Source organism: Talpa europaea (genome assembly GCF_964194135.1).
Source record: "Talpa europaea genome assembly, chromosome: 10".
Classification (NCBI taxonomy): domain Eukaryota; kingdom Metazoa; phylum Chordata; class Mammalia; order Eulipotyphla; family Talpidae; genus Talpa; species Talpa europaea.
The window spans coordinates 92,040,954-92,068,761 of NC_140077.1; the positions used below are offsets into that span (position 1 = coordinate 92,040,954).

General features: G+C 37.5%; 1 protein-coding gene across 1 annotated transcript in view; it reads left to right on the forward strand.

Annotated features, from left to right (window-relative positions):
* USH2A (usherin) overlaps nt 1–27,808 on the forward strand; it is a gene marked incomplete at both ends in the record, with an annotated part of 619,110 nt that overhangs the window by 494,725 nt on the left and 96,577 nt on the right. Inside the window, 4 exon segments of the mRNA XM_084245562.1 lie at nt 3,875–3,982; nt 11,371–11,554; nt 12,491–12,648; nt 26,994–27,152. Of these exon segments, the coding sequence (XP_084101688.1) occupies nt 3,875–3,982; nt 11,371–11,554; nt 12,491–12,648; nt 26,994–27,152 (609 nt within the window).

Below are 27,808 nucleotides of genomic sequence, written 5' to 3' on the forward strand. Positions count from 1 at the left end.
GCAGGAGAGTTCCTTTTTCTCCTCAACCTCGCCAACATTTGTTGTTGCTAGTTTTTTTAATATGTGCCATTCTCACTGGTGTAAGATGCATTTCCTCTTCAGAGAAGTTTCTTTTTAGCTCTTCTGCCCATTTTTTGACTGGATTATTTTCTTTGTTTTTGATGAGTCTCATCAGCTCTTTGTAGACTTTTGTGATCAGTCCTTTATCATTAGCGTTGTGTGTAAAAATGTTCTCCCAGTCGGTGGGGTTTCTCTTTGTTTTTGTTATTGTCTCTTTTGCTGTGCAGAAGCTCTTTAATTTGATGTAGTCCCAGCTGTTTATCTTGCCTTCACTATCACTGCTTTGGGTGATGTGTCTGTAAAGATGTCTTTGATGTGCCCATCATGTAGTGTTTCACCTATTATATGTATGCAAAATTTCCTTTTAGCTACTATCATTGCAAATACCCTCAATCCTCTCATCAAACTAGTGCACACCTCTCAGAGAAGTGAGTGTGAGTCTGTGAGAGTGAGTTTTCTCTTCTTTCCCTGCTACCCATGCCAAAATGTTCTTTTAGCAGTCACTGTGTATTTGAAACCAGACCAGACAGAATATTACAGAGAAAAATCCAGCATTGCTTCATTTTTTACCAGTTATTCTTAAGTCAGGCATCCATTTTAAAATGTAGAAATGATTGTTCATAAATAAAAATTAATATTGTCATTATTTTAATAATTTCTGTAACCAGAGAAGATTCTCCTACTCAGTGAAATGGGTGCTTTGGACAGGAATCCTATGGAATTATGAGGAAAGACCTACTTGGTCAGATCCCACCTGTGAGAGACATCATAGCCTCAAAACCCCTCCCTCCTTAGGGAGCACTTCTGTGGTTTGGCTCTCTTTTGAACAATATTTAGCAAATATTGAGCCCCTGAAATTGACACTATTGGGAAAAAAATCACCAAAAAAAAAATTTGAAAATATCATCCTTACTTTCAAAGGGCTTATATTCCAAACAAGAGTGAAAGATATTCAGATATAAATGGCTTACAAGGGTCAAGACTCCCTTTTACAGTGGTGGGAGCAAAGGGGGGATATCAGGCTATATCAACTTGCTATCTCTGACCTTCAGTCTTGAATGTTTTCCTCTGTTTTCTTTTCTGTGTTATAATCTGTAATATTTCCCCTAAACTTTTATCAAACATATGTAGCTCAGGCCTGGCTTAGATTGTTCATCATTGTCCCCATCTGTAAATCAGGTGAATATCAAAATTATGTAAATCCTCCATAGCAACCAAATGGAAGATTATAATCAAATAAGTATCTGCATCTTGTCTCTAAATTGATAAGGAAATGCAGAGAGCTGTGAAGCCGATTCCCTGAGCAGCTCCAGCTACAGAGCAGTGTCACCTCACCACAGAGCCCAGACCACTGCTCAGTTATGGGGCAGCCCTGTAATTAACTTTCTCATTCATTGAAAAGCATCTCCTTTGTATCCTTCATCATTGGAAGTATACAGTGGTGGTCAAGACAAAGCCTTTGCTCATTTAGAACTTATATCATAGAGGGCAAGACAAACATAAATAAGCATACAATCAAAATTCAGAGGGTGTCGAAAGTCATGAGGGAAGAAAGTAATTTGGGGGATTGTAGGGTAAGGTAAAAAGTAGTGGGCTTTTCTACCCTCCCGCCATTAGGATACATGACGGAACCCTGTGGTCCCAAATGCATGCCCAATGGCTGGCACCTGGAATAGGGTGTGGGTATAGGTAGATGGGATTTACCTGGGCTAAGACTGGGCTTTTAAGGGCGGCATCACGGGGACGCCAGCAGAAGCAGAGAAGCAGAAGCAGAACCATAAGAGAAGCAGAGAGAACGCGAGAGAAGGCCAGAGAGCCCAGATAGAGTGAAGACTTGCTGGGGCTGGGAGGCCTGCCAGCCTCCTAGCCACCACCCAGCACCCCTATCAGCCATGTACCTGGTAAATCCCAATAAAAGCCTGCAAAAGCTACCGAGGGCTCCAGGACTCCTCCTTTACCTGGTCTTCTGGATCAGAAAACCTGTTCTGTGTCCTTTCCTGCCCTCTACAGGGATTAAAAAGTGCTGGGTATAGTGTCTAGATAGAATGCGCAAAATCTTTAAAAAGCATTTGGGCAGAAATCCACCTAACGTGACAATGGCACCTGACCTATCTGGAGGAAGTCACCCCTCCAAAATTGTTATAGGGCAAACCTGGTGGAAAGGAGATGACCCAATTTGGGTCCTCACATGCCCACTTTATTCAGGAAAAGACCCAAAAGCAGAGAGACAGAAACAAAAAAAGTAAAATTATTTATTTACATATGGTGTTAGAAAAGAGCCTAGGGAAAGGAGAAGAAAATGTGAGCAAATCTCACCTGTCCTACCCAGAGGTAGTGTCAGCTGAGCAGAGACCAGGGAGCAATCAGAAGCCACCTCTCCAACCCCCCACCAAAAAAAAAAAAAAAAAACCAAAAACTGGTCCTCTTATGCTCAGTCTTGTTCAATTCTACATGGTCGTGGTGGCTCCGCTCTACCCCTACATCCTCCAGCCCCCATTCAAGGAACTTGGGGAGAGTCCAGAAAGTTCCACCTTTTATCATTGAGTTGGCTTTAAGTACCACCCACTGGCTCCAAGTTTTCCTTTCACTCTTCCTCTTACGGAAGTACAGATACATTTCAAATCTTTATGAAAAAATAGTAGACTCCTCAGTGGGTCCACGTTACATCTCAGCCCAATTATTTGACACATAGACTAAGTCCTTTGTTTATTTTTTAAAGCTTTGTCTTTGTTTGAACTTTCAAAGAATCAAGACAAGAAATGATACTCCTTGTTGAATATTGTCAAGCCTTATAACTGTTTCTGGTGACTGCTGTAAGTAACCAACTTAATCTTGTCACCCTTAGAAACTAGGACTTCCCATTCTCCAGATTGGTAGATTGAGGCAAAGAGAAGCTAAGTAACTTGTCCAATCTCATTTGCCCTATACTGGTGATGTCCAGGAATACAAATGGACTTGGATTATCATTCTTTTTTTCTCCAAAAATTTATTGAGCAATCACTTTGCTGTATTATATTCTGAATACATATGAAGTAATAAACACTATCCCATCACAAATTATGTATAACGATAAAACCAACCTGCCCCCAAAAATATGACTGAAGTGTGGGCTATCACTATGGACTTATGTGATGAGGTGGTACAAAGCTTAAAAAAAGGGGGCAGGGGAGAAAGAACTCAGCTTGGTCGGTGTTAATATGAACTGGATATGGCTTGAGGCTAAAAAATGTTGAATCTGAATTTTTTCTCCCACCCTGTTGATATAAGAAGCAGTTGCTGAAAGTGGAATAGTTACCCTGGAGAAGACAAGTCTGGGGTGGGAGGAATTGATAACTGTCTACAAGTATTTGAAGAACTGTCATGTGGAAAAGAAATTAGATTCATTTTATATGTCCCTGGGGTGGGAGTGATAGAAAAAGTTCATCACAACATAAGGTAGAACTTTCCAACAAAATCAGGAGCACTTTGGTACTCTCTGAAGATGGATGGGCAGGGTGGGAGATGCAGTAGTCCCCTGGTGTAGTAGGACGCCTCCTGAGTGACATCTTGTACAGGGTTGTCAAGAGGAAAATGGGTGGATGGATTGTGTGAAGCTGAAGATCTCTTCTAAAGCTGAGAATGTATTACTTCATCAGTGATAAATGGAATGTCTATTAATACCGAACTGCTTATGAAACTCCTATCCCTTTACAATGTTTTCTGCTTTTAGAATTTTTGGATATCGTATCTTCAACTCTGCATGTTACTTCTGGTGCTTAATTGATAATAAATAATCCTCTCAAGTTGCACTTTATTTCTTGTTTGCTCTTTCTAGGTCTCCAGCCATTCACCAACTACAGCTTCACTCTTACAGCTTGTACATCTGCTGGATGTGCTTCAAGCGAGCCTTTTCTAGGTCAGACACTGCAGGCAGCCCCTCAAGGTAATTAAAAAATACCCATGATTTGGGAGAAGTTTTCATGTGGCATTTAAAAGTGAACTCTATAAGCTCTTTTCTAGCAAACAAGGAGGAAGAAATAAAGTTAATAGATAAAAATAAAATAGCATTCTAGGTCACCATTCTTCCAGTTTGGTTAAACTATAAACTCCCAAGGTAAAGTGTGCTTTCAATTCTTTTAGCCTTTTATAGACTTCATTTTCTGTTTAAAAAAAAAAAAAACCTATTACATATTTGATTGGAAAATTCCTCAAAAAACAAGCATTTAATATTTCCAACATGCCTCATGTATAACAAACGCATGCTCATTGCTGAAGTTGACCAAGATATCTGCTGCCCCCAAGAATTTGCACTCAAGGGCCTCCCCAGTGGCACAGCAGTTGAGCGCTGGGTTGCGAAGCTGCTTGCAGCCTCTGCAGCACCGGTTTGATTCCTGGCCGCCGCGGGGCGAGGGTCCCACATGGCGCGCAGACCTCTCCTGCTGCGCCCACTGCTCCCCTCAGCAGTGTATTTCATCCATCTGCCTGTTCTTTTCCCTGCTCTGGCTCTGGTGAATTCTCTCACCCTCCCGCACTTCTGACTGTACCCAGTGATTGTATAAATAAAAATAAAGAATTTGCACTCAAGTAGAAGTGAGAGGACAAGCACCCAAAGCTGGAGGAATAGTGTGAACTGTGACAGTAAGAAAGAACAAATGAACAGAATTCTCTGAGGAGGGAGAGATTACCCCATATGGACATTCAGAAAGATGCTACAGGCAGATGACTTCAGAATGGACCATGAGAATCAAGGGTTTTGACAAACCAACAATGGGGATGATGTACAATCACATGCTGCTTGAGGACATGCAGCGGGACCATCACCTGGCAGGGCAGATCGGCAAGACCTAAATTTGAAATTAATTCCCTATGACAAAGGGCTTTCATTTTCATTATCTCTGCCATAAAAGGACACTTCTACAATGCCCAAGGGACCATGTACCATAATGTTTCAGGAAGCATGTTCCCTGTTTTTGTTTAATGGCAAATGGAAGCAATCTAAAGGTCCAAGGGTAGGGGAATCATTATGTAAGTTCAGGTAGAGTCACATATGGACTCCTATGCATCCTTTTAAAAGAATAGGGTGAGCATACCTCAAAGAGGAAGTTATAGACCACTTGAATGTATGGTAGCTTAGATGTATAAAAACTTGCATAAAAAATGAGACTTATTTCTATACACAATTATATAGGAAATTTCTGGCAGCATATACACTACTGATAACAATGCTCGCCTATGGGCTGGAAAGTGGCATGACTGTTATCATGTAATTTTAGGAGAAAAATGTGCTCGGAAGCTTGGACTAGTGAGCAACTATTGCTTTTATTAATCTTTATTGTCTGTCTGTTTTCCTTGTGGGGAAACAGAGGCATAAATAAATTTCTAAACAGAAATATAATATTAATTACCATTGTAGAGTCTTCAACAGTGTGTCCATTACTCCTCTAATGGAAGGGATTGCTGTACCTCAGAATATTAGACCTGAACTTCCTACCAGTAAATGGGGAATAAAATGGAAAATTCCGCATATGGTGCATATGGCTCCTCACCAGGAATTCACTAATGATGTTTTCTATATAAAGAATGTTTCATGTCAAAAAGCATAGTGCTCCTTTGAAAGGAAGAAACCAGCAGTGGATTTTTTGGAAAGGTAAACTATCAAATGGATACTTTGATGATAATGGATAATTTTTAAAGGATCTATCAACCAGGCTTGGCTAAAATTCAAAACTGATAAAATAATGGAATCTCTTGTTCCACTTTACTCATCTGATCCATATATTTAAATTCTTAGAAAATATGCAGCTATTTCCCCACTTTTCTGAACAAGATTTCTTGAAAGGGCTCAGTTTTCAGGACATAAAAATTATAGCTTTCAACAGTGCAGGGGAGTGTGAGATGAGAAATGTTATCTTTGATTTCTTTTTTTAACTTTATGTACCTTTCTTTAACCCAAATAACTGTGCTGAGGAATAATAAACTAAATGAGCTTTTCTCTGCAAAAGATATATGGATTTAGTATCCATTTTATGGCTAGATAGATACCATTTGTGTATGCTTTGTAACTTGGGCTTGCAAGGGAACAAGTCAGCAATAATACCAAGTTCTGTTGTTTTGCTGTGAAGAGGAAACAAGCATATGCCATTTTAAATTAGTAACCCAAATATAACTAATTCTAAAATGCCTGTTTCTGTGAATTGAACACAGTTTGAACGTCTAATATTTGAATATCCTGTGCTAATGTGGAGAAAAATTAAAAGAAGCCTTCCTTTGCTCTTCTGATTTCTTTCTTGTTTTCAATCTTTAAAATAAAAAAAAAAGTCCATGCACATTATGACCTCATTGATAAGTTGGACATAATTCTCTACAATTTTGTCCTCATAGAAAATTGTGTACCTTTAGTCAAATCGTGGAAAGAGTTTGAATTGGATTATTGCTCTCTCTTTTCAGAACTGGTGCCATGCCAGCAAGCTCTAATTCATTTTAGAGTTCAATCATGCAAAATTGCAGGCTGCTTTCCTCCAGCATTGATAATGTGGAAAAGAAGACCCATCTTTCTCAGTTTCACTCCAGATTCCTTTCTCTGCTCTGCTTTTAACTGTTGCTGTTCCTTTAGATTTACCACCCCCTCACTCTTTTGTACTTGTAACCTCTCAGTTTTCCTTGGAGATTTCATGAACTGACTTTAATTCCTAATGCAAGCTGAGAGCTGCCTATTTTAACAGCTCCCACAAAGACTGAACTCTTGGTTTCAAGACCTCTGTATCCACTGGTCTACTGGATGTTTATATCTTGATGTTTTTCAAATAATTCAACCTCTGTATTTCAACACTGCAAATCCCCAACTTGCTTTTATTCATTTTTCCCTTTCTCAAGTATCCACCTCATCACCTAAGCCCTGAAAGTGACGTTCTCATTAATTCTCTTTTCCTTGGATTGTACTTAGATTGCACTATCATTCTTGATAATATCTTATTAATATTTTAGACATTAATATTAGTTATAAAAGAAAATATTATTTTATTAATTTTAATCTTAAGGATATTTTTCCTGTGTTCTCCCTTTCTTTCTGGTATTGCCTGAATTCAAACCCCTATAATTTCCCTGAATCCCAAGCAATGTCCCTACTTCTAGTCATTCTTTCTGTCCCTCAAATCCCCATCCCAATTCATCTTCCCCTTTTACCAAAATAAACATATCTCATATAGTCAGTCACCTCCATGAAATCCTACTTTCTTCTTAAAAAGAAAAAATTGGCATCTTCTTAGTAAAACAAAATAGAGCCCTCAAGTTTTAACTTCTGTCTGATAACTGTCAAGTCTTCAGGTTGTTCCCAGAAACATTTAATGTACCAGCCACAGTGAGGTAATTCTCGTTCCAGCAAGCTTCCCCTAACTCCAGGACTTAGGCTAGGTTTCCTTCCCCTCCATCCTCACTGAGTGAGCTCCCACTTTTTCAGGACATAGCCCACAGATTTCCACTTCTGGCAGTCTCCCCTCTGACCACCTCCACTGCCATTCATCTCAGTCTTCCTACCAGTGTCTTAAGAGTTTGAATAGAATACTGTGCTTCCCTTTTCTATGAGGAAAATACAAATTCAGACTGCAGCTTGGTAGATAAATATGTATTTATTCATCTTTATCCACTAGGATGTTATGTGGTCATTGATGGGTAAGAATTATATTCTCGTCCAACTTCAACAATACCTAACACAATTGCATAGTGTCAGATGAAAATAATTAACAAATAGTTAATGGTCCAGAAGTTAATGCATTCCTGACATCCATTAATTCCACCAGTATCCAGGAGAAAGTTAATCCATGATAAGTGTTGATTTTTTTTAAAGATTGATTTATTTATGCACACAAGAACTGGGGTACAGGCCAGAGGTGTGGGGTGGGGAGATCAGAGGATTCACCTGAGACAGAGCGGGGAACACAACAGGCAGACTGACTGAAATACACTTCTGAGGGGAGCAGCGGGCAAGACAGGAGAGGTCTGCTGTGCCATGTGGGTAGCTCCCTGGCCGGCCTAGGAGCGAACTCATGCTACGGTGGCTGCGGACAGCTTCACAGTGCTTACATGCCAGGGAAGCCCATTTTTTTTTCTTCTATTGGAAGGAAAATGTATAAGGACATGAGAAGTGGGTCATATTACATGACACTCAAGATAAATTTAAACACACCCAGTAGACATGTTACCTTTTATTGGGAAGCTATTATTGCAAGAGATCCACTTAGATTTCCTTCTGAACTTCCCCTCTGATACCTCTCAGCAAGTTTACCTGCTCTTACTCTACCTCCCAACCCCCTTCTAGGTTACTTCCCTCAGGACCATCTATTTCTTTCCCTTGAACTGCCTCAACTCTCCCCTTCCATTATATAAAACAGGTTTTCTGATGCAACCAAAGAAAAACTGGGGGCAGGGCACATTCTCCCCCGGGGACATAAGTAGGCGTCTCACCAAAGGTGGCTTTTACTCTTGTAAAGATTTCTTGTGACTACCAAGATAACAGTGTCTCTATATCATTATGCAAGTAAAACCACTGCACTTACTCATGCTTTATACATTTCAAATTCATGCTATCAATCACCGATGGACTCAGAATTGTTATCAACAGAGCTGACACCAGCTTCTATATACATGCAACTCAACTTTTGTTGAAAAATTGAAGCAAGCCCAAAATGTTGCTTTTTTTAATTTTATGATTTTTACATCATTTTTCATTTTTGCACAATGTATGGCATTGTCATCTGGGTTATAATCCCCATACAATCCCCCCACCCCTTATTTTGACCTAACCCCTCCTTACCTCCCACCCCCATAGTGTGTCTCTGGTTTATAATTGCTTGTTGATTTTGATTTTTACTTTATTATAATTAGTCTTTTTCCTGGTCCCTTATTTAGGTCTTCTTTTTTCATCAGCTCTTCCATGTCCAGGGGCAGTATTGACTCGTTCAAATTGAAAATTAAGCAATAGTCTTCCTTGTTAGTATCTTGGTGATTTTTAATGCAACCTTCAAGGTGAAAATAACATGACTGCAGGAAGCAGATTATGAGTAAAGACTTTATACTTTATCACTGAAATCAACAAATTAATGTCATCCTTAAGTCAAAATTCTAATTAGTTAGGTAAGTCATCTAGCAGCTGTTGGCAGAGAAACCCAGATATAAATATATACCATGATTTGTGGATTTTTCTATGTGCCTAACAGAGAAGAGCTTTCAGAACAAAGTGGACTACTTGCTTCTGAGAAATAAGTTGTTCCTAAAAAAATCACTAAATTTGAGCCATTTGGAAATCTGTCTTTATTCCTTTTGGGATGCTGATAAATTTGAAGGTCCTGAAATTTTTTGTTATAAAACTGTTGAAACTGTAACCTTTTACTTTGTAACTTACATAGGAGATACAATCAACCAAAAACTATTGGCTAGGGAAGCCTAGTACTGAAGTGAGTTTTTAAAAGCTGGAGTGTTATAATGTCTGCATACAGAGTACCTAGATGACAGTAGGGAACGGTAGGCTTGAGCTTATTCATCCTCAGGTTCTCCACCAATATATTTGTGTACCTATAAAGTACTTGAAAGTTTAACCTTGAATGACAGTTTTTTGTGTACACATTTATCTTTTATCTGCCATGACAAACTCCTTGAAAGAATGAGCCACATCTTTGCATTCCCTAGAACTGCCTAGAGTACTTAACATAGTAATTTTTAGCAGTTATATTTACAGTAAATGTATTCATTCAACATTTATTAGGTGTGTGCTATGCATAAAGATACACTAACAAATAAGACAAAGACTGTCCCAAACCGCATGGAGTTGACTTTATATTAAAACAGGAGAAAGGAGCAGACCATACAGTCATAACATAAAAATAAAGGCAGTATCAAAGACAGATGTTTATGATGTCACTGATGTTAAGAAGGAATAGAAAAGGGCATATTACCAAGAGGAACTCTTTTGGGATCCCTTTGGATAGGGTTGACATTATATTTAGGGAAGGTGGTCAAATAAGACCTCCCTGATGAGGTGTTATTTGCAAGCAAATTAATCTATGAGAGTAAGAAACAAAAATGCCATGTTCACATGAGTAAAAGTGTTCCAGACAGTGGAAGTGCAGAAGCCTGGATATAGGAAAGAGCTTAAAGCATTCTAGGAAAAGAGTCTGATGTGGCTGAAGCTTCATCAGTATTGAAGACAATGGTATCAGAGCCCTGAAAAACATAGAACCATCAATCATAAGGAACTGGAATCATTATATGAATAAATTCAAAGGGGCTGTATGTTTTATAAATATCATGCTAGCTTACATATATACATTACATACTTTTATAAAAATTAATATGATATAGAAAAAGGCAACATTCAAAACATAGAGACCAATTTAGAGGGGCAAACAGAAGTCCATAAGAGAAAGGAATGACACCTGGTTCATAAAGATACACAGAATGATATTCAGAGTAAAATCTGCAGGATTTATGATAGATTACATTTAGAGATAAGAATACTAAAAGCTTCAAAGACCCTTTTTTTCTTGTTGTTTTGTACAAGAAAAGGCATAGGCTGGGAGATGAATAGATTGGAAGAAGGAAAATCAAGAGTTGTGTTTTGAATGTTTTAAGTTTTGATCATTAGAACATTATATAAGTTTCAGGTGTTCACTGCTGAGAATTAGTCTGTGTCAAATAGAAAATCAACTTTTTAGATGTTTAAGGAATTTCGTGTCTTCCAAAGACTAATGTAATTCTTTAGTACTTAGGACTCCAATGTCTGAAATGGATTAAAAGGACTCATCAAAAAAAGGTCACCACTGAAAGCCCATTCCTACCCTTCATCATACCATTGACCCCTTTTAACTAGTGTACCAATTCCATCTCCCCTTCCCTTAGGGTAACTACTGATTTAATCTTAGAGTCCAAAAGGTTATTTTTGTTATGTTGTTGTTGTTTTTTTAGTTCATCTGTTGCTTGTTTTCTCATATACCACATGTAAGTGAAATCATACTCTGTTTGCCTTTCTCCATCAGGCTGATTTCACAAATATAATACCCTCTAGACCCATCTAGAAGGTTTTGCTAATGGCAGAATTCCACCTTTTATTATAGCTGAATAATATTCCACTGTGTATGTCATACAAAAAGAAAATATAGCATTAAAAAATGCATTTATACCCAATTATCTATTTCATCTTCAAAGTAAAAAAAGAGGTAATTTTGTCTTGCTCACTTTGAGATTTTTTAACAACAAATTAAAAATATCACAGTCTGTGTAGTGCTTCTAAGGTGGCTATTTTCTTCTACCAATAAACCTTTATTGTGTTATTTTTACCAGGAGTTTGGATGACGCCCAGACACATCATCATCAATTCTACAGCAGTGGAGTTACATTGGAGTCTGCTTGAAAAGCCCAGTGGTCTCTTTGCTCAACACCAGTTGAGTAGTAATGGAACCTCAGTTTTTCTGGGAGATAGTGAGGACCAAAACTTCACTGATAAAAACCTAAAGCCCGACAGCCGGTAAACTCAATGAAAACCTTTCCACTCATAGAGTTAGATACTTCAGGGATGAAAAAGAGTGTGCTTCAACTGAAATAATAGTGAATAAATTGGTTTGTGTATTCATTCATGAGCCACTCCTTTGCTGATGAGTCGTTTTAATCCATTTCAGACATTGGAGTCCTAAGTACTAAATAATTACAGTAGTCTTCAGAATACGTGAAATTCCTTAAACATTTGAATAGTTGATTTTCTATTTGACATGAAAGTGTGAGAATTTTTAAACATATAAAACATACAAAGTATCTAACTTTAAAAAATGATCAGATTACTTGCAAAAACATGCATTTCTAAACTAGCTATAAAAGAGATTTAAAGAGTTTTGTTTAACATCAGCTACCTTTGCGTCTGGTATAATGTTTTCTCTATTTGCCTCACTATATATAGACATGAGTGGTTTTAAGGGGGAAAGTTTCACATATTTGCAATTCATTCCCATTCATTTCTCAGCAGAGACAAAATACATTTTAGATCAACAGATGTTTTATTGCAGAGAGCAGAGATCAATTTAGTTTTATTGTAGAGAGTAGCAGATCAATTTAGAAACATCTTCCTCTAAACACATTGTCCTGAACTCCAGCCTATTTAGAAATGGAGATTCATTTGAACCCTCCACTCCACAATCCACCAGCATCCTGCAAGACTTTCCAGCAATCTTCAAGAAAAGCTACAAACTAATAGTGTTAAAAATAAAATGAGGTACAGCAGAAACTGACTTGAGCAATAAAGTTTGTGCCTGTGAAGTTACAAGTTTGGGGCAAAGCTTCTGAGCAGGGAGCAAAGATTTTAAATTTGTTACAAATTTAGGACTAAGCAATGGATAGAAAAGCCAGCAGTCATTGTTCAAGTCTCCTGTGGTGAATTGATTTATCATGATTGTTCCTTTTTTAAATACAGATACATTTACAAGTTGGAAGCCTCAACTGGAAGTGGTAGCAGTCCCAAAGATGGTTATATTGTGGAAACACCTATGCACACCCCTAAAGAAATCCAACCGCCATATAATATCACAGTAATTGGACCTTACTCCATATTTGTGGCTTGGAATTCACCAGGTAAAGAAATAAAATGCAGATGTCTGTGTGTGCATGCGGGTGCGTGTGTGTGTATGTGTGAAACATCTTAGAGGAAATTCACTAGAGATATAGTTGGAAATGTGAATTTATTAAATCAGGACATACTCTGTCTCCTGAATAAATATAAACAAAAAATTATCCAAACCCATTCCTGAGTGTATAATGCATAAGCATGTGCACTTCCAGCATATAGACAAATGCAGTGTAGAGAGTGATGTAGATAAAGCTGTTTAGATATGTATATACTTTTCTAGCACAATACTTTCTTTCAAGAAGCAGAGCCTTCAAACCTGCCTTCTTATTGATATATATCCGAGGTAAGTCATAAGGATCTGAATAGTCTCGAACTTTTATTTCTATGGGACTCCCTTGATTGAGTCATTGGCCTATATCATCCCCTCTGTATTATATCAGTGAGGGCAGTTCTCAGAAGGATGATAGCCCACTCTACCCATGAGTCTTGTGTTGCGACTGGGTTGGACAGCTGAACTTTACTTGTTTAAGCTTAATTCAATGGAGGCTTAATTGCCTCCAGCGAGCCATTTGTCGCCAGTGGGTTGCTTTTGAGGTATAGTGCATTATTATATGTTGATGCCAGCATCATGCTAGGGTAAATCCTGATTGTATTCACACTGTGGAGGAGGATTTTTTTTAAAAGATTTATTTATTTGTTTGTTTTTGTTTTAAGATTTATTTATTTATTTATTTATTTATTTATACAAGCACTGGGTACAGTCAGAAGCGCGGGAGGGTGAGAGAATTCACCAGACCCAGAGCAGGGAACAGAACAGGCAGACTGAAGAAATACACTGCTGAGGGGAGGAGCAGGCGTGGCAGGAGAGGTCTTTTGCGCCATGTGGGACCCTTGCCCTGTGGCCAGGGATCAAACCAGTGGTGCAGAGGCTGCGGGCAGCTTCGCAGCCTGGCGTTCAACCGCTGCGCCACTGGGGGAGGCCCTATGGAAGAGGATTATAGTGAAATCTGCTGGCTCTGTCATTTAAAATAAGGACCATATACAGATAGTCTTTGTTTCATTAAAGTTTAAAACTGATTAAGGTGTCAAACACCTTCAGAAATATGATTTTATTTTTTCATTTAATCTTATAATGAAATAGAAATAAACCCCCATTGTCCCTATCAGAATATGTTTGGCCACAGTTCAAAGAAAAACTGAAAATAATTGGTTAATTACTATTTTGGACCATCAAAACAGGTAATATTGCCATAAAGATAATTCAAAGCCTAATATATAAAATCTAAGTTCTCATAAGCCATCATCCTTCTGATGTCATAATCCACTATCAAAGACAAAAGCATTTTGGTCAAACAGAAGAAAAGCTCTCAAGAGCTTGATAAGCAAAGAAAAATTTAAGTTGCTCTAAGATATTAAATATAAATGATTTTATCCATCTTTGTTTCAAAATAAATATGCAACATCTTAAATTTATTTTTTTAAGATTTATTTATGCATCCAAGAACTGAGGTACAGGCCAGAGGTGTGGGCGCTGAGAGGATTCACCAGAGAGAGTGGGGAGCAGAACAGGTGGATCTACAGAAATACACTACTGAAGGGAGCAGCGGACGAGTCAGGAGAGGTCTGCAGCGCCATGTGGGTAGCTCCCTGGCAGGCGTGGAATCTAACTCGTGCCACAGAAGCTGCAGAGAGCTTCACAGTGCTGTGCTTAACCCCTTGCACCACCAGGGAGGCCTTACAACATCTTAAATTTAACAAAGATGCAGGAATAATTGCTAGTGCAGCATGTATAACAAAGTACTGCCTTTCTTCTAGACTTTAGGAGTATAGATATTTTTGTGTGCTGTTCTTAGTATCTTAATATCAAAAACTCAATTCTTCTCTGGGGTAAATATTCAAACTTACACATCCCCCTAAGGAACCAATTTCCACTTTTATGAAATAACCTTGTTATCTTGTGACCTTTTAGTAGATTTCTCTTTGGCATGCATTTAGTGTAGTAGTCTTTTTGCTCTGCAAAGTAGAATGAGGCAAAACATTGTCATTCTGAGACCACTTTCAGCCTATTGACTGTAGATTTCTCAGAATCAGTCCAGGTCTCCAGCAATACAAATTCTTAAATAATAATAAGGGAAAGTCCAGACTCATCAGCAATGTTGATTTCCTATCCATGTGACCAGGAAGTTCCATAGTTCATCAAACTACCTGTCAGTTTAACACTATTAAACCCATAAATTGTCATTGCTAATGTGGACACTTCACACTCAGTAAGGATTTGAAAACCTCTTTCTTTTAAGACAAACAAAGTAAGATGAGAAAACCAGGCTTCTTATCCCAGTAGTAACACATATTAGCTCAGCTTTTCCCTCTGAGTCTTGGTTATCAACATCTGTAAAATGGAGATAATGATAGAATCCACATGTGAGGTTGTTGGAAAGATGAAAAGAAGTCATTTATATAATGGGAATACATTATCTGCTTCCGGTAGATGTTCTATAGCTAGTGATGGTTATTCAGGGGTGATGACTTTTACCTTTAATTGTTCATTTGACAATGTATTTGCTCCAGCATTTGCTAGATCCCAGGCTTTCCAATTTCAGAATGATAAAAATGTGTACTGCAGGATTGTGTTACTCAATTTTTAAGATTTCTTTCAAATTGCCCATCATTTTGTCACCTTTTCAATGAATGCCATGCCATATGCTTATGTTCAATGAACAATATTTCCATTTAGTGAAGAATCATTGTGGAATAAAACACAACTTTTCCTTTTTTAATGTACCCCTTTCTCTTCTATTCTTCAGGCTTTGTAGAAATTCTTTACTGTAGCCCAGCATAGGGAGATATCATAGAAATATTTCACATACTAACTCTGACCACGTAACCAATGGTTAATAAATCTATAATACCCAGACCTGTCAATCTTTTAGTTTCTGATGCACAAAATCCATTACAGAAACCCTATAATATGTGGAAAGATTAAAATCTTAAATTAAACTTTTTCCTGGTGCCTGGAAGGATTTTGAACTCAGTAAACACGCAGATGATTTTGACTTGTGTATAATCTACAGTTGATTTTATTGGAAAGTACCTCATGCTGTGTTTTGATTTGGATAATAAAAACATTTTTCTGCTCCTGAATAGTCACAAATATATATTTTAAACAGAAAGAAAACAAACTTGTTATAACTGGAGGTTATTTATTTGCTCACAAGCAAGAGCTTTCTAGTATTTGTGCCACCTTCATGCCATCACGAAATGATTGCATCATAGGCAGTTCCCAGACCTGAATGAATGTTAGAATTGCTGGGAAACTTGTATACAAATTCTCAACCCTACGTTTACTGAAGACAGATCTCCTGGAATGGTGCCAAGGTATCTAGATCTTTATTAGAGCTCCCCAATGACTTGGATGTTGCCCTAACCCAGCCACCAAGGATCATAGCACACCATGCAAAACAAGTCAATTAAAATAATCCTCCAAAAACATGACTCAGACTACTTCTCCTGAATGTCCAATGCCAAAAGAGTGGATTTCTTCACATGCAATTTGCTTTGTGGTCAGCTTGGACAAAGTGACCTTACACAGTTAAATGGCAGAAAAAGAAAAAAGTCTGTTTGGTTACTTGGCAACAAAAAGTTCCCTAGGCAATTAACTGGGCTTTCAGTTTTCAGATTATTATTTCATTGCTATACATGAATTCTATTACTATACCCTACAAGCATAATTAGCCTCACTATATCTACTAGCTTATGAATCCTATTAGTAAAGGGAGTGAGATCTAAACAGTAAGTAGGGATATTCAGAGGAAGAGTAATTGTGATAGTAAGAGCAAAATACATTCATATTACTTGCTGTATTTGCCTTTTTTAATATACAATATGATTCTATTTATACAATAATCTCAAACTAGCAAAATGTCTGTTTATGTCTATTTTCCATTGTGTCTCATCTCTGTTAGTTGTTGCCTGGGATAGTCAAGTGCTGGGGGAGAGGGAAGGTGGTTGTCTGTTTTTATTTGCCATTTGTATTCCTAGTATGTACCAAACACTTTGATAAGCTCTTTTCTTTCTTACTTCAGTTAATTCTCGTGCCAACCCTGAGAGACAAGTAATATCATTATCCCTATATTAAAATAAGAAATTTGAATCTCAAAGAAGTACCATAATATACTCAAGGTCACAGAGCAGAGCCAGGATTCAAATTCAGGCCTATTCTCTGTGCTGCCTTCAAAGAACAGTTCCTTCCTGTCTTTGGCTCAATACTTAAATCCATTGCAAACTTTTTATTTATTGCCCCAAATCTTGGATTTAGGATAGAGCAACTATGATTTGTGAAATAGTAGCACAGAGAGCCTAGAAAACAGAGCTGTGTATCAGCAAAAACTAAATGATTGTGGAAGAATAACGTTATTTGCTGGCCATGTCAGAAGATTAATTGTGGAAATGGTGCTTCCTGAATGGGAAGTACCCACCTGCCAATGCTTATGCCCTGTAGCATGAGGGAACAAGTCACCAGATGACTTTTCCTACCAACCCAAAAAATCCAGGAGGAATAGACATGATCCCAGTTGCAGGAGGATCTTAATCAGGTGGGAGAGGAAAAGCATCGTTTCTCAAATACATTGAAAGAGATTCAAACACAATTTTAAACACTTGGGAGCCATTCTCTCAACTCCCAGGTAAATGTTGGTTCACTTTATATCATGACTTTGTAAGTGTCAATGGTAAAATTATCAAAATACTCCAAGTTCTAAAAAATGAAGATTTTCATAAGATGGGAGCTTTCCTAGTGCCTAGTGATTGTCTCAGCGCTGTCACAACTACAGCCTGAGTTTGATCCCTAGCCAAAGAGCTAACTCACATATGTGGAGCAAATCTCCTGTCTTGCCCGCTGCTCCCTTAACAGTGTATTTCAGTAAAATCTGCTGGTTCTGCTCCCCATTCTGTCTCTAGTGAATTCTCTCACCCCCTGCACCTCTGGCATAAACTCCAGCTATTCTATGCAAAAATAAAAAAAAATTAAAAGAAAAAGATTTTCATAAAATGTACTCTTTTGTACATCATTTGTACCTCCAGATCAGATGATTTGCAAACTACATACCCTCATAAAACGTTGCTGAGTTAATAGAGAAACAAAATAGTAAGCTTCTATAATTTATCATTCAGGAAAATATAAGTCAGTTTTGGAATTTCGGATGTTTAAAATGATTCCAACATTTGAATTGCCCCACACTGATTCACACTCACACACATATTCACAGACACATACCCACACGCAAATGTAAATACATATTCCTTTTTGAAAGACAAAGCATAATATATACGCTTCTCAGGGCCTCTGTTTTGTCTTCTGGGTGATACTTTTTCCACCTAGGAATTACAGGTTTCTTGTGGAATGGCTGCACTATTTTAGCTTCCGGTATCCTTTGACATTTTGCTCCCTGTCTGTGAAATTCAGGCTTCTCATCTGTGAAAGGGACATTAAATGCCCACCCCATATTGTTGTTATGTGAAGTCAGGGAGACAACATTGTAAAACATTTAGTGGGCACTGGGTAGATGTGAGCCATTATTCCTCAAATTTACAGACAACGTAAACCAGGTTTGTTTATTCCTAAGCACTTCTCACTTTTTACCAGCTTTGAACCTGAGGTCAGGACTTACATATTCATATTGAAAGAGCAAAGGATATTACCTCAGTGGGTGAAAAAAAAAAAAGAAAAGAAAGAAGCAAATACTTCATAGAACATAAATGATTTACTCAGAATAAGAGTGAAGAGAGATATCCCTGCTGTTTGAGAATCCAAACATTCAAAATTATTTAAACTCTGAAGGTAATAATGAGCCTTTCTAATTTATCAAGGTGATGACTATATTTTGAACTATCTTTGCCCTTAATCATGTTCTAATTAACAATGCTGTTGAATTCAACATGCAGTTTTTCTCACTAAAAATGGGTAGTTATTTAGGCTTATCGCATAATATCAAAATACGGGTGTTTTTCTTCTCACATTTACCTTGTAGTCCATTAACGAAAAGAAGTGGTAACAATTCTTCAACTGAAATCATTTCAATTCATGTTGCTTGGGAATTTAAATGCTTTTATTAATCAAGTTTTGATTAAAGGGTAGCTAGCCACAATATGGCCTGTCTGTAAGTGTCAGACACCTTAGCATTCAGCAAGCTCATCAGCTACAGAATTACATTAGATACTAGCCATTGAGAGTCAAAATTGGCATTAAGCTTTCTAAAAACTTCACATGGCATTAGGTTGGGTGTTTCAACAATGACCATTGTCTCAGTTTTCTTAATTTATATGTGTAAAAACCAAGTGACAAGCAGCAGAGAGTTTCAGAAGGAACTATAAAACTCATTTGAAAGATTGGGGTGGGGGATTGCATATTATTTTTTTTCAGCTTTCTTGAGGTATAACAGACTAATAAAATAGTAATATATTTAAATATACAACATGATTTGTTATATTGATACATGTACATTGTGGAAGGAATCCCCAATCAAATTAATTAACAAAGTCATCACTCACATAATATCTTTTCTTTGTTTCCTTTTGGGTGAAAACATTCAAGGTCTACTGTCCTAGCAAATTGCAGTTATACAATACAGTATTATCAACTGTAGATACCATGTTAAACATTAGGTCCTCAGACCTATTCATGAAACTGAAAGTTTGTACCATTTCACAACCTTCTGCCAGTTTCCCACAACCCTCAGCCTATGACAACCGCCATCCTACCGTTTCCATGGACACAATATTTTTTTTACATTCCATATATAAGTGACACCATGCACTGTTTGTCTTTCTTGACACCATGCACTGTTTGTCTTTCTTGTCTATGTCACTTTGTGTAAAGACTCCAGTTTCATCTATGTTGTCAAAAATGGCAGGATTTCCTTTTTTTTTTTTTAAGAGAGAATGATATGTCACTGTATATAAACTGCAATTTCTATATCCATCCCTCTGTTTATGGACACTAAGATTGTCTCCACATCCTGGCTAGTCAATAATCTGTAATGAACATAAGAGTACAGCTATCTCTTTGATTCATTAACTTTATTTCCTTTGGCTCTATACCCAGATATGGGATTTATTGCTGGATCCTATGGCAGTTTTATTTCTATTTTCCTGAGGAACTTCTATTTTGTTTATCTTAGTGACTGTAGCAGCTCACATTTCCAACACAAAGGTTTCCTTTTCTCTGCATCCACTCCAGGATTTGTTATCTCTTGTCTTTTTGATAATATAATCCTAACAGATGATGATATCTCCTTATGGTTTTGATTTGGATTTCCCTACGAATTAGTGATGTTGAGCAACTTTTTATGTACTTATAGGTCATTTGTATATCTTCTTTGGCAAATGGCTTTTCAGATCTTTTCTTCATGTTTGATTGGGTTTTGTTTATTTTTGCTTTTTTTGTTTGTATGTTTTCTTTTTGGTTTTTTTGCCATGGAATTGTATGAGTTCCTTGTATATCTTGATTATTAATGCCTTCTCAGATAGGTGGTTTACAAATATTTTCTCATATTCCATTCCATTAATTTTCATTATGTTGATTATTTCCTCTGCTATATAGCTTTTTAGTTTGATGGTGTTCCTTTTATTGAATTTTGCTTTTGTTGCCTTTGCTTTTGGTGTTTAAGAAATTTGTCTTACTTTATTGAGTTCTATTATTTAATTCCTCCATTTTATTGTATTATTTTTGTATTTAGGTAATATTGTCTTGTAACACTTTATATCATTCAGAGATACAGGCTCAGACTTTTTCAGATATATGTCACCACACCATACCCACCACGTAGCACCCACGGTCCTCCAGTTCCTACCCACCTCCCCCTCTGGTAACCTCAATACTACCATCAGATCTCTAGGGTTTGTTTCATTTAGCTTTGTCTATCCCTTTATTTGGTTTCTCTGTATCTGACTTATTTCAGTTAGCACCACCCCCTCCAGTTCCATCCATGTTGTCACAAATGGCAAGAATTCATCTTCTTTTACAGCTAAGTTGTATTCTGTTGTGTATCTGTACCACATATTCCCAATCCCCTCATTGTACTCTGCATAATTAGCTTCTTTCCATAATTTGGCTATGTTAAATAGTACAGCAATGAATATAGGAGTACAGCTATCCCTTTGAATTAGAGATTTTGTGTTCCTTGGGAAGATAACTAGGAGGGTGATTACTGGATCACATGACAGATCTATTTTTGATATGTTAAGGATCCTCCACATTGTTTTTCATAGAGGCTGAACCAGTCTACAATTCCGCTAACAGAGTAGTAGAGTTCCTTTTTCTCCACATCCTCACCAGCACTTGTTGTTCCTGGTCTTTTTTTAGTGGGCCATTATGACAGGTGAGAAATAGTATTTCTTTGGGGTTTTTGTTTGCATTTCCCTGATGATGAGCGTTTTTTTTCATGTGCCTGGCTGCCTTCTGTAAAAGATTAACACAGAAACAACTCAATGCAGTTTGTCCTATTGTTTTTCCAAGTTTACTAATGAGAAGACTCATGGAGATATTATAAATTATTTTCTCCAGGTTATTCATCACACAGACAGCAAAGTATTATAGATATCACAGTGGGTCCCTCTCCAAATTCTGTGGCCACAGTCACTGTGATAGATTGTCTCACTCTTTTTTACCTAAACAGTACAGAAAGCAAATTATTTTTTTCTGAGTTCTACCTAGATCTAGTTCAAAAGCTAAACGAAATTTGCTTCTATAACTAACATGAATGAGGGCAAAGTAATTCAAGAGCAATCTATTCAATGACACAGAAGCCTCATTTTATTTGTTGCTTAGAACTTCATGGAATGAAATTCATTTGCCCTTGAGTAAACTGATTCATTGATTCATTTTAACTAACATGAAAATATTTACCAAGTTCCACTCAAGGACAAGGCATGATGCTGGATACCCTGAGAGTTATAAAGAAGAGTGGGACATTGTCCCTCCTGTGCAGAAGAGAGGGCAGGAAATGATAACTATTGTTTAACATATAAAATTCCTATACATGGGAAGCTACGTAAAACATGCATAGAGTGGTTTGGATGTATGTTCAAAAGCATCCGATTTCATTATTCTATCCCCTTCCCCATCAAGGACATAACCAAGATACCACCCCCCATACAAAGGAGAATTTAGGCTGATTTGTTAAAGCATTATGATAAGCGATAAGCAGTGTTTTGAAGCAATCGTGGCTATTACACCGAATTGATAGTTTTCCTCTTAGAATTGTTCCTGCTCCAGTTCCTAAAAAAAGATTTTTAAAAAGGTTTATTTGATTGACTTGTCCCATTGTAAAGTATGCACCTGCTGTGAAATGAAGCCATGGAGAAAAAAAAAAGTTGAATAATTTAACTTTTTTATTTGTAAAGATAATCAGGGTTTTTCTGATTACATCTTAACTTCATAAATGTTAAATAACCTATCAGCATCTAGTTGTTGTAAATTATGAAAAGGAGCATTGCAAGGAATATTAACCAACGAAATCCTTGTTCTTTAGTGAACAAGAAAATGTGTTATGGCAGCTTGTCACTGTGCGACTGGTAACTTTGACACCAAATAACAAAACTGCCATTTGCACTTAGGGTAAATTGGTTCACCTGAGCCTCCACTGCTCCTCTTGCTCTGACATAAATTTATGAACTCGGGAACTAACCCAGTCATGTGGCTTCCCAGCTGACTTTAACAAATATGCCCATTTCATTTCATTTAGTCATCAGAATGCCAGGGTGCTGGGTTCTGCAGACTGGCTGCAGATGGTACCAGGTTTGGAGGGACACGGGGGGCTTTTCTGTCACAGCCCTGGAAATCAGGATGGGGAGGGGGGCATGCTTTCCTAAATGCATGTCAGTGTTTGACATGTTCATGGGTTCAAGGGACATTTTCTGTCAGCACCTCAGAAGTACATGCAAAGGACATTTTTTTCTGATGAAGCAGATGTGAAAAATATACTTTTTCGGTTCATGCTTTGACTAGCCCATGTTTAAGCCTAGATCAAGATTATGTCTGAAAATATGAGTGGAAGGGCAGGGTTTTTTTTCCCTCTAACCCCTAGGAGTCTAGTCCTTTTTAGCAGAAAAGTTTCTAGATGCAGACCTGGAGATAGAGACTGAAGACAGACAATTAAGTGCAACCTCAGGGCAATTGAAGACTTCTCTCAATGACTGCTGAGAATGGTAACAGAGTACCTTCATAGTGATACCACTTGATCACATATCCAAGGACACATAAAAGTAAAGCCAGCAAAACATTACAGATATTTTCTTGAAGGAATAGAACATACATTTGGGACTGGAAGAGCAACTCTGTATGAAAGATGGGTTCAGTAAGTGTCTGAGGACACTTTTCATGAGGGTCCATGAAAACTATCATAATTGGGTTTTTTCAGTTTTGTTCCATTTCATTTTGTTTTGTAGAGACATCTATCATTTATTCAGTGCTTTGGATGTCACAGGAATGTACTAAAATGTTTCACATATATTCTCTAACTTAGTCCTTATAGCTGTTTATGTGGTGACTCTCAGTATCATCATGGTGAAGAGAATGGCATTCATGGAGGTCAGGTAATTGGCCAAATTGGGCAGAGAAGGGATTTGATTTCTTCGACTCCATTCTGTGGTTTATGTAGCTCAGCAAGAATGATGGCATATTTTCAAATGTGTGTGTTTGAACCTTCTCTACAAGATTTAACCTAGGAACAGAGAAGACAGATCGAGCACATAATCCCAGGGGGGCTGGGAACACAGCCTAGAGGAATCATCTCAGGCTTGCATTTTGTTGAAGGACTTACTTTTCATCTTAAAACACTCATGCCAATTTGGCATTGTATTCCAGTGTGTTTGCCTTCATCCAAAAAATAATGTATTATATAATTTACCATTTGAGGGGACATTCTCTAATCTCATTGGCTAAGAGTGATATGCAATACAGTTCAGGATTTTAGGTCCATCGGAAGAAACTGACCGATAATCAGCTTCAGTGTCCAGTTCTTCCTCTCCTTTTGTCATAAATAAGTTGGTACCAACTGAAACCTTTCTTCCTACTGCTACACAGACTAGAGCAAAGTAACATCAAGGGAACAAGCCAAATATGAGGTGGGATGCTTGATATTCTAAGAGAATCTAGACGTACATTTCCATAAGCATATCTTGCCGACAAAAGATCAAATTGCAAACTGAGAAGGTCCCTAATTCACTCTTCAATCTTCCTTTACTACCTCAAGCAACAGTCTTCAATGTATATTTTCAGTTAAAAATAAAAGTCTGATTAGAATGCATTTTTATTTCACCTCTAATAGACAACTCAGCTTATCCTCAGCAATGAGTGAACAGAGAACTTCAGATGGTCTGTAATCAGTTCTTTTCACCAACACTCAAACTTCATTTTCATTAAAGAGGTCATGTTGTGAGCAGTATAAACACCCCTATTCTTGTCTTCCAGTGGAGAATTAGGTCTTGAAGAATATCTTCTAAATAAACCCAGCATGTGTACTCACAATACCATTAAAGAGAAAGACAAATTTATTTAAATTTTCTAAGAGAATTGTCAATTACCTGAGACTGAGGAGAAACCTCAGGAACTAGCCAACCTTTCATCCTGTGTCTAGGGAACATTACCCACCAGGAATTCATTCAAAAGAAATCGTAATGCACTGAAGTTGAATTGTGTTAGGATGGCATCCTGAGTAGTACCTGTATTTGTTTGACACACTAGTTATATCAGCATAAACTTTTTCTGCTATTGGATAGTTAGTTCACTCTGAGGCAACTGGCTAGTGAAAGTTCTCATCACATCATTTACCTATTGTTTTCTAGTTTTGTGATTTTTATAAACAAGGAACAGTAGGATTCTGCTGGCTTCCTGGCACTGCTCCATCAGTGGGGGTTCTAATATTCCATCCCTTTTTTACTATATTTAATGAGTCTCCAGTACTCATTCTATCTACACATGTTCTCTCAAAATTAATCTTTCATTTCATCCCTCGTTGTCCTAATTTTCTTTAAGTCTTCATCATGAAGGGAAAGCATTAATATAGAGGCATAAACTTGTTACCAGATTGTCCTGAATTTAAGCCCAGCTTCCCTAATTAACTAATGTGAAATCTTTAACAAGATACTTAACTCCTCTGGTCTTCATTTTCTAATATTTAGAAAATAGTAATAATATTTACCTTACAGTCCTGTCATGAGATTTTATTCATTTACTCAGTCAACTCCATCATTCATTGAGCTTCCTCTCGCCAATGAACTTTCCATGAATAACCCATCATTCACTGAGGTGCTACTTTGTGCTAAAATCTAGACATCAGAAGTACATTGGGGTCAAGACCCAAGTCCCTGACTTTATGAAGTTGACTCGTGAGTGGTATTAACTGAGATTATTAAAGCTGCTTGGCATAAAGCCGAAACCAGTAAAATGACTGATCTTGTTTGTGTAATTGCTGTGACCTTACCATGACTTTCCAACTGATATCCCTGCCTCTTGTCTTTCAAGCTTTCCATCCATCTTTGCCCACCAGCATATCCCCTTCCTAAAATATAGATTAAATCATGTTAATGCTTTCAAAGTGTCCTGTGGCTGATTCTATATAAAGCCCAACTACCTGGAGGAAATAATTGATAACCTGGAGGAAATAATTTAGTGACCACTTGAGGAGGGAGTGAAGAAAGAAGGGTCTATTCTTTTTTCTTTTTTTTTAAAGATTTATTTATTTATTTATACAAGCACTGGGTACAGTCAGAAGTGTGGGAGGGTGAGAGAATTCACCAGAGCCAGAGCAGGGAACAGAACAGGCAGACCGATGAAGTACGCTGCTAAGGGGAGCAGCATGCGGCAGGAGAGGTTTGCGCGCCATGTGGGACCCTCGCCCAGCGGGCTGGGATCGAACTGGCTAGGCTGCAGGCAGCTTTGCAACCGCTGTGCCACCGGGGAGGCCTGAAAGAAGGGTTTATTCTATGCATGTTACTCTGAAGTCCTCTGGTGTAGGGAAATGGAGAAAGGAAGCCCAAGAATAGGAACATGTTTGGGAATAAAAAAATGTAAATATTCTCTTTTGGTTCTATTGAAATTGAGATCTCTGTAAAGAAGTCTGTTGGAAATATAAATCTGGAAAATATGAGAGATATAAAGCCAGGGATAAGAAGTGAGGAATCCATGATAGGAGTAATGTAAGCTACTAGGACAAATGGAACAGTTCAACAAGGATGCTCTAGAATTCAATTTAAAATTTTAATTTGCAGTCTGAGTTGCCAAATTCAGACATGCTAGTACCTTTCCATAGCAGTCTTCTTACTCTGATCAATATGTCCTTCGGAGACTCCTTGTTGTCATTAATCCTACACAGAATCCAAGCATTCTGGTATGTTCCTGCTTATGCATTGGGGCTACATGCACAAAATGAAAAACCGTATTTCCCTTTTTAGACCTCAACTCTCCTGGGTTATTGAGTCCTGTTCTGTCTTCCTAGTGTATAGATTCATTGTTTCTGTAGCAAAGACAAACTTATTTACATGCTACAAGGGTAAGTAATTAGAGGCACAAATGTTGTAAGCTATCAGATCATTGAGAAAATTCAGTGGGAAACTCCATTATATTCTTTGTTGAAGGCTCCTATCTTCACCTTGAAGAAGTGTGCATACTGTTCATGACCAAATAAAACTTACAGGATTTAATTATGACTAGACTGTAAAGAAGCTCAAATGACAAGACCTTCTTCCTTTAGGAAGCCCTGTAAAAAAATGACAGTTTTTGAACCCAAATTTCATATGTATTTAGGTCCATAAGTCTTACTGACAGAGTGGACTGTCCTGACTCAATAATTAATGCACTGGGAATTCTCTAGGTAGCCTGTGATTTGGATAGTTTATGGGCTATTATGTCAAGGATCCATGTCAGACTGGATGCATACACAATGCCTACAGAAAAATTATTGTCACAAGCAAAACTGGTAGTTTTTTTTTTATGTACTTTAGAGTAAATAAGCCTAGGGAAAATATATGACACCATTTCTAATTGCCTTATATTTTTTAGAAGCAAAACGTGACTTCATTTTTATTTGCCCATAGAGTATATTTTTGTATAGAGCTATTCCATTTCACTTGTTTTTGAAAATGGATGATGCACATTTTTCACCTTTGGAATATACATTCTGTTATTTTTCTGCTTAAGTTTCACGCATCTTTTAATTGCTGTGTTAAGCAATAAATTGTCTAACTCAACAGCCTAAAATTTTAAATAGACATTGTTAAATCTTAAAGTACAAACATTTGTTGACCATTCTTTATTGCATACATAAATGCTTTTATTCTCTCTTTCTCCTTTAAGGGATCCTTACCTCCAAAGTGCCCACTGAGTACAACGTCTTACTCAATGCTGGAAGTCCAGCACCTCTGAGTTCCTCTGCTGGTCATCACCAGTCCTTCCTTCTGGAAAATTTGGCTCCATTCACACAGTATGAGATAAGGATCCAAGCATGTCAAAATGGTAAAAGTCTTTCAAACACTTGTCCTGGTCTTTCATCAAATGTATTTTATTAAAAATTTCATTAAAAAGGAATTGATTCTCAATTCAAATACGACGACTAACATTTCATTCTTATTTGTGCTGGACTGTTTACCAAGAAAAATCAGAGCCTGGCATTGAGTGAAGCATTATGCATTTCCGCACATTAAATCATGAATATTTAAATACATTAAAATGGTGGTTTTGCAAAGTCTTGTTTTATAAGACTCTTGAAAAGAAAAACACCTTGCTCACATAAAGAGAATCACAGGTAATATAAAAAAAATACTTATTATAAAGAAATCATAACAAATGTACTCACCTTGATTCTATTTGAGTTTTATGGGGTAGGGGAGGGTAGATGGGAGAAGTTATTCATAAATTGAGGTAACTTACTCAAATGAATCTTGCACATTTTACTGTGCTGCCGAGTCCTGGGTCATGTTCCTCAACTGCCACCTTGAGTGGCTTAGACTAGTGGTCAGTGACATCCTCATCCACCTGTGTGATCTTAGGAAGAGCCCCTTTCACTCCCTCATCTCTCCAAATGCTGTATGGCATATGACACTCAGTTGTAAGAGAAGAAAGTCATGCCTTACACTGGCATACAAGACATGTTGCTTCACCTTAGATTAAAG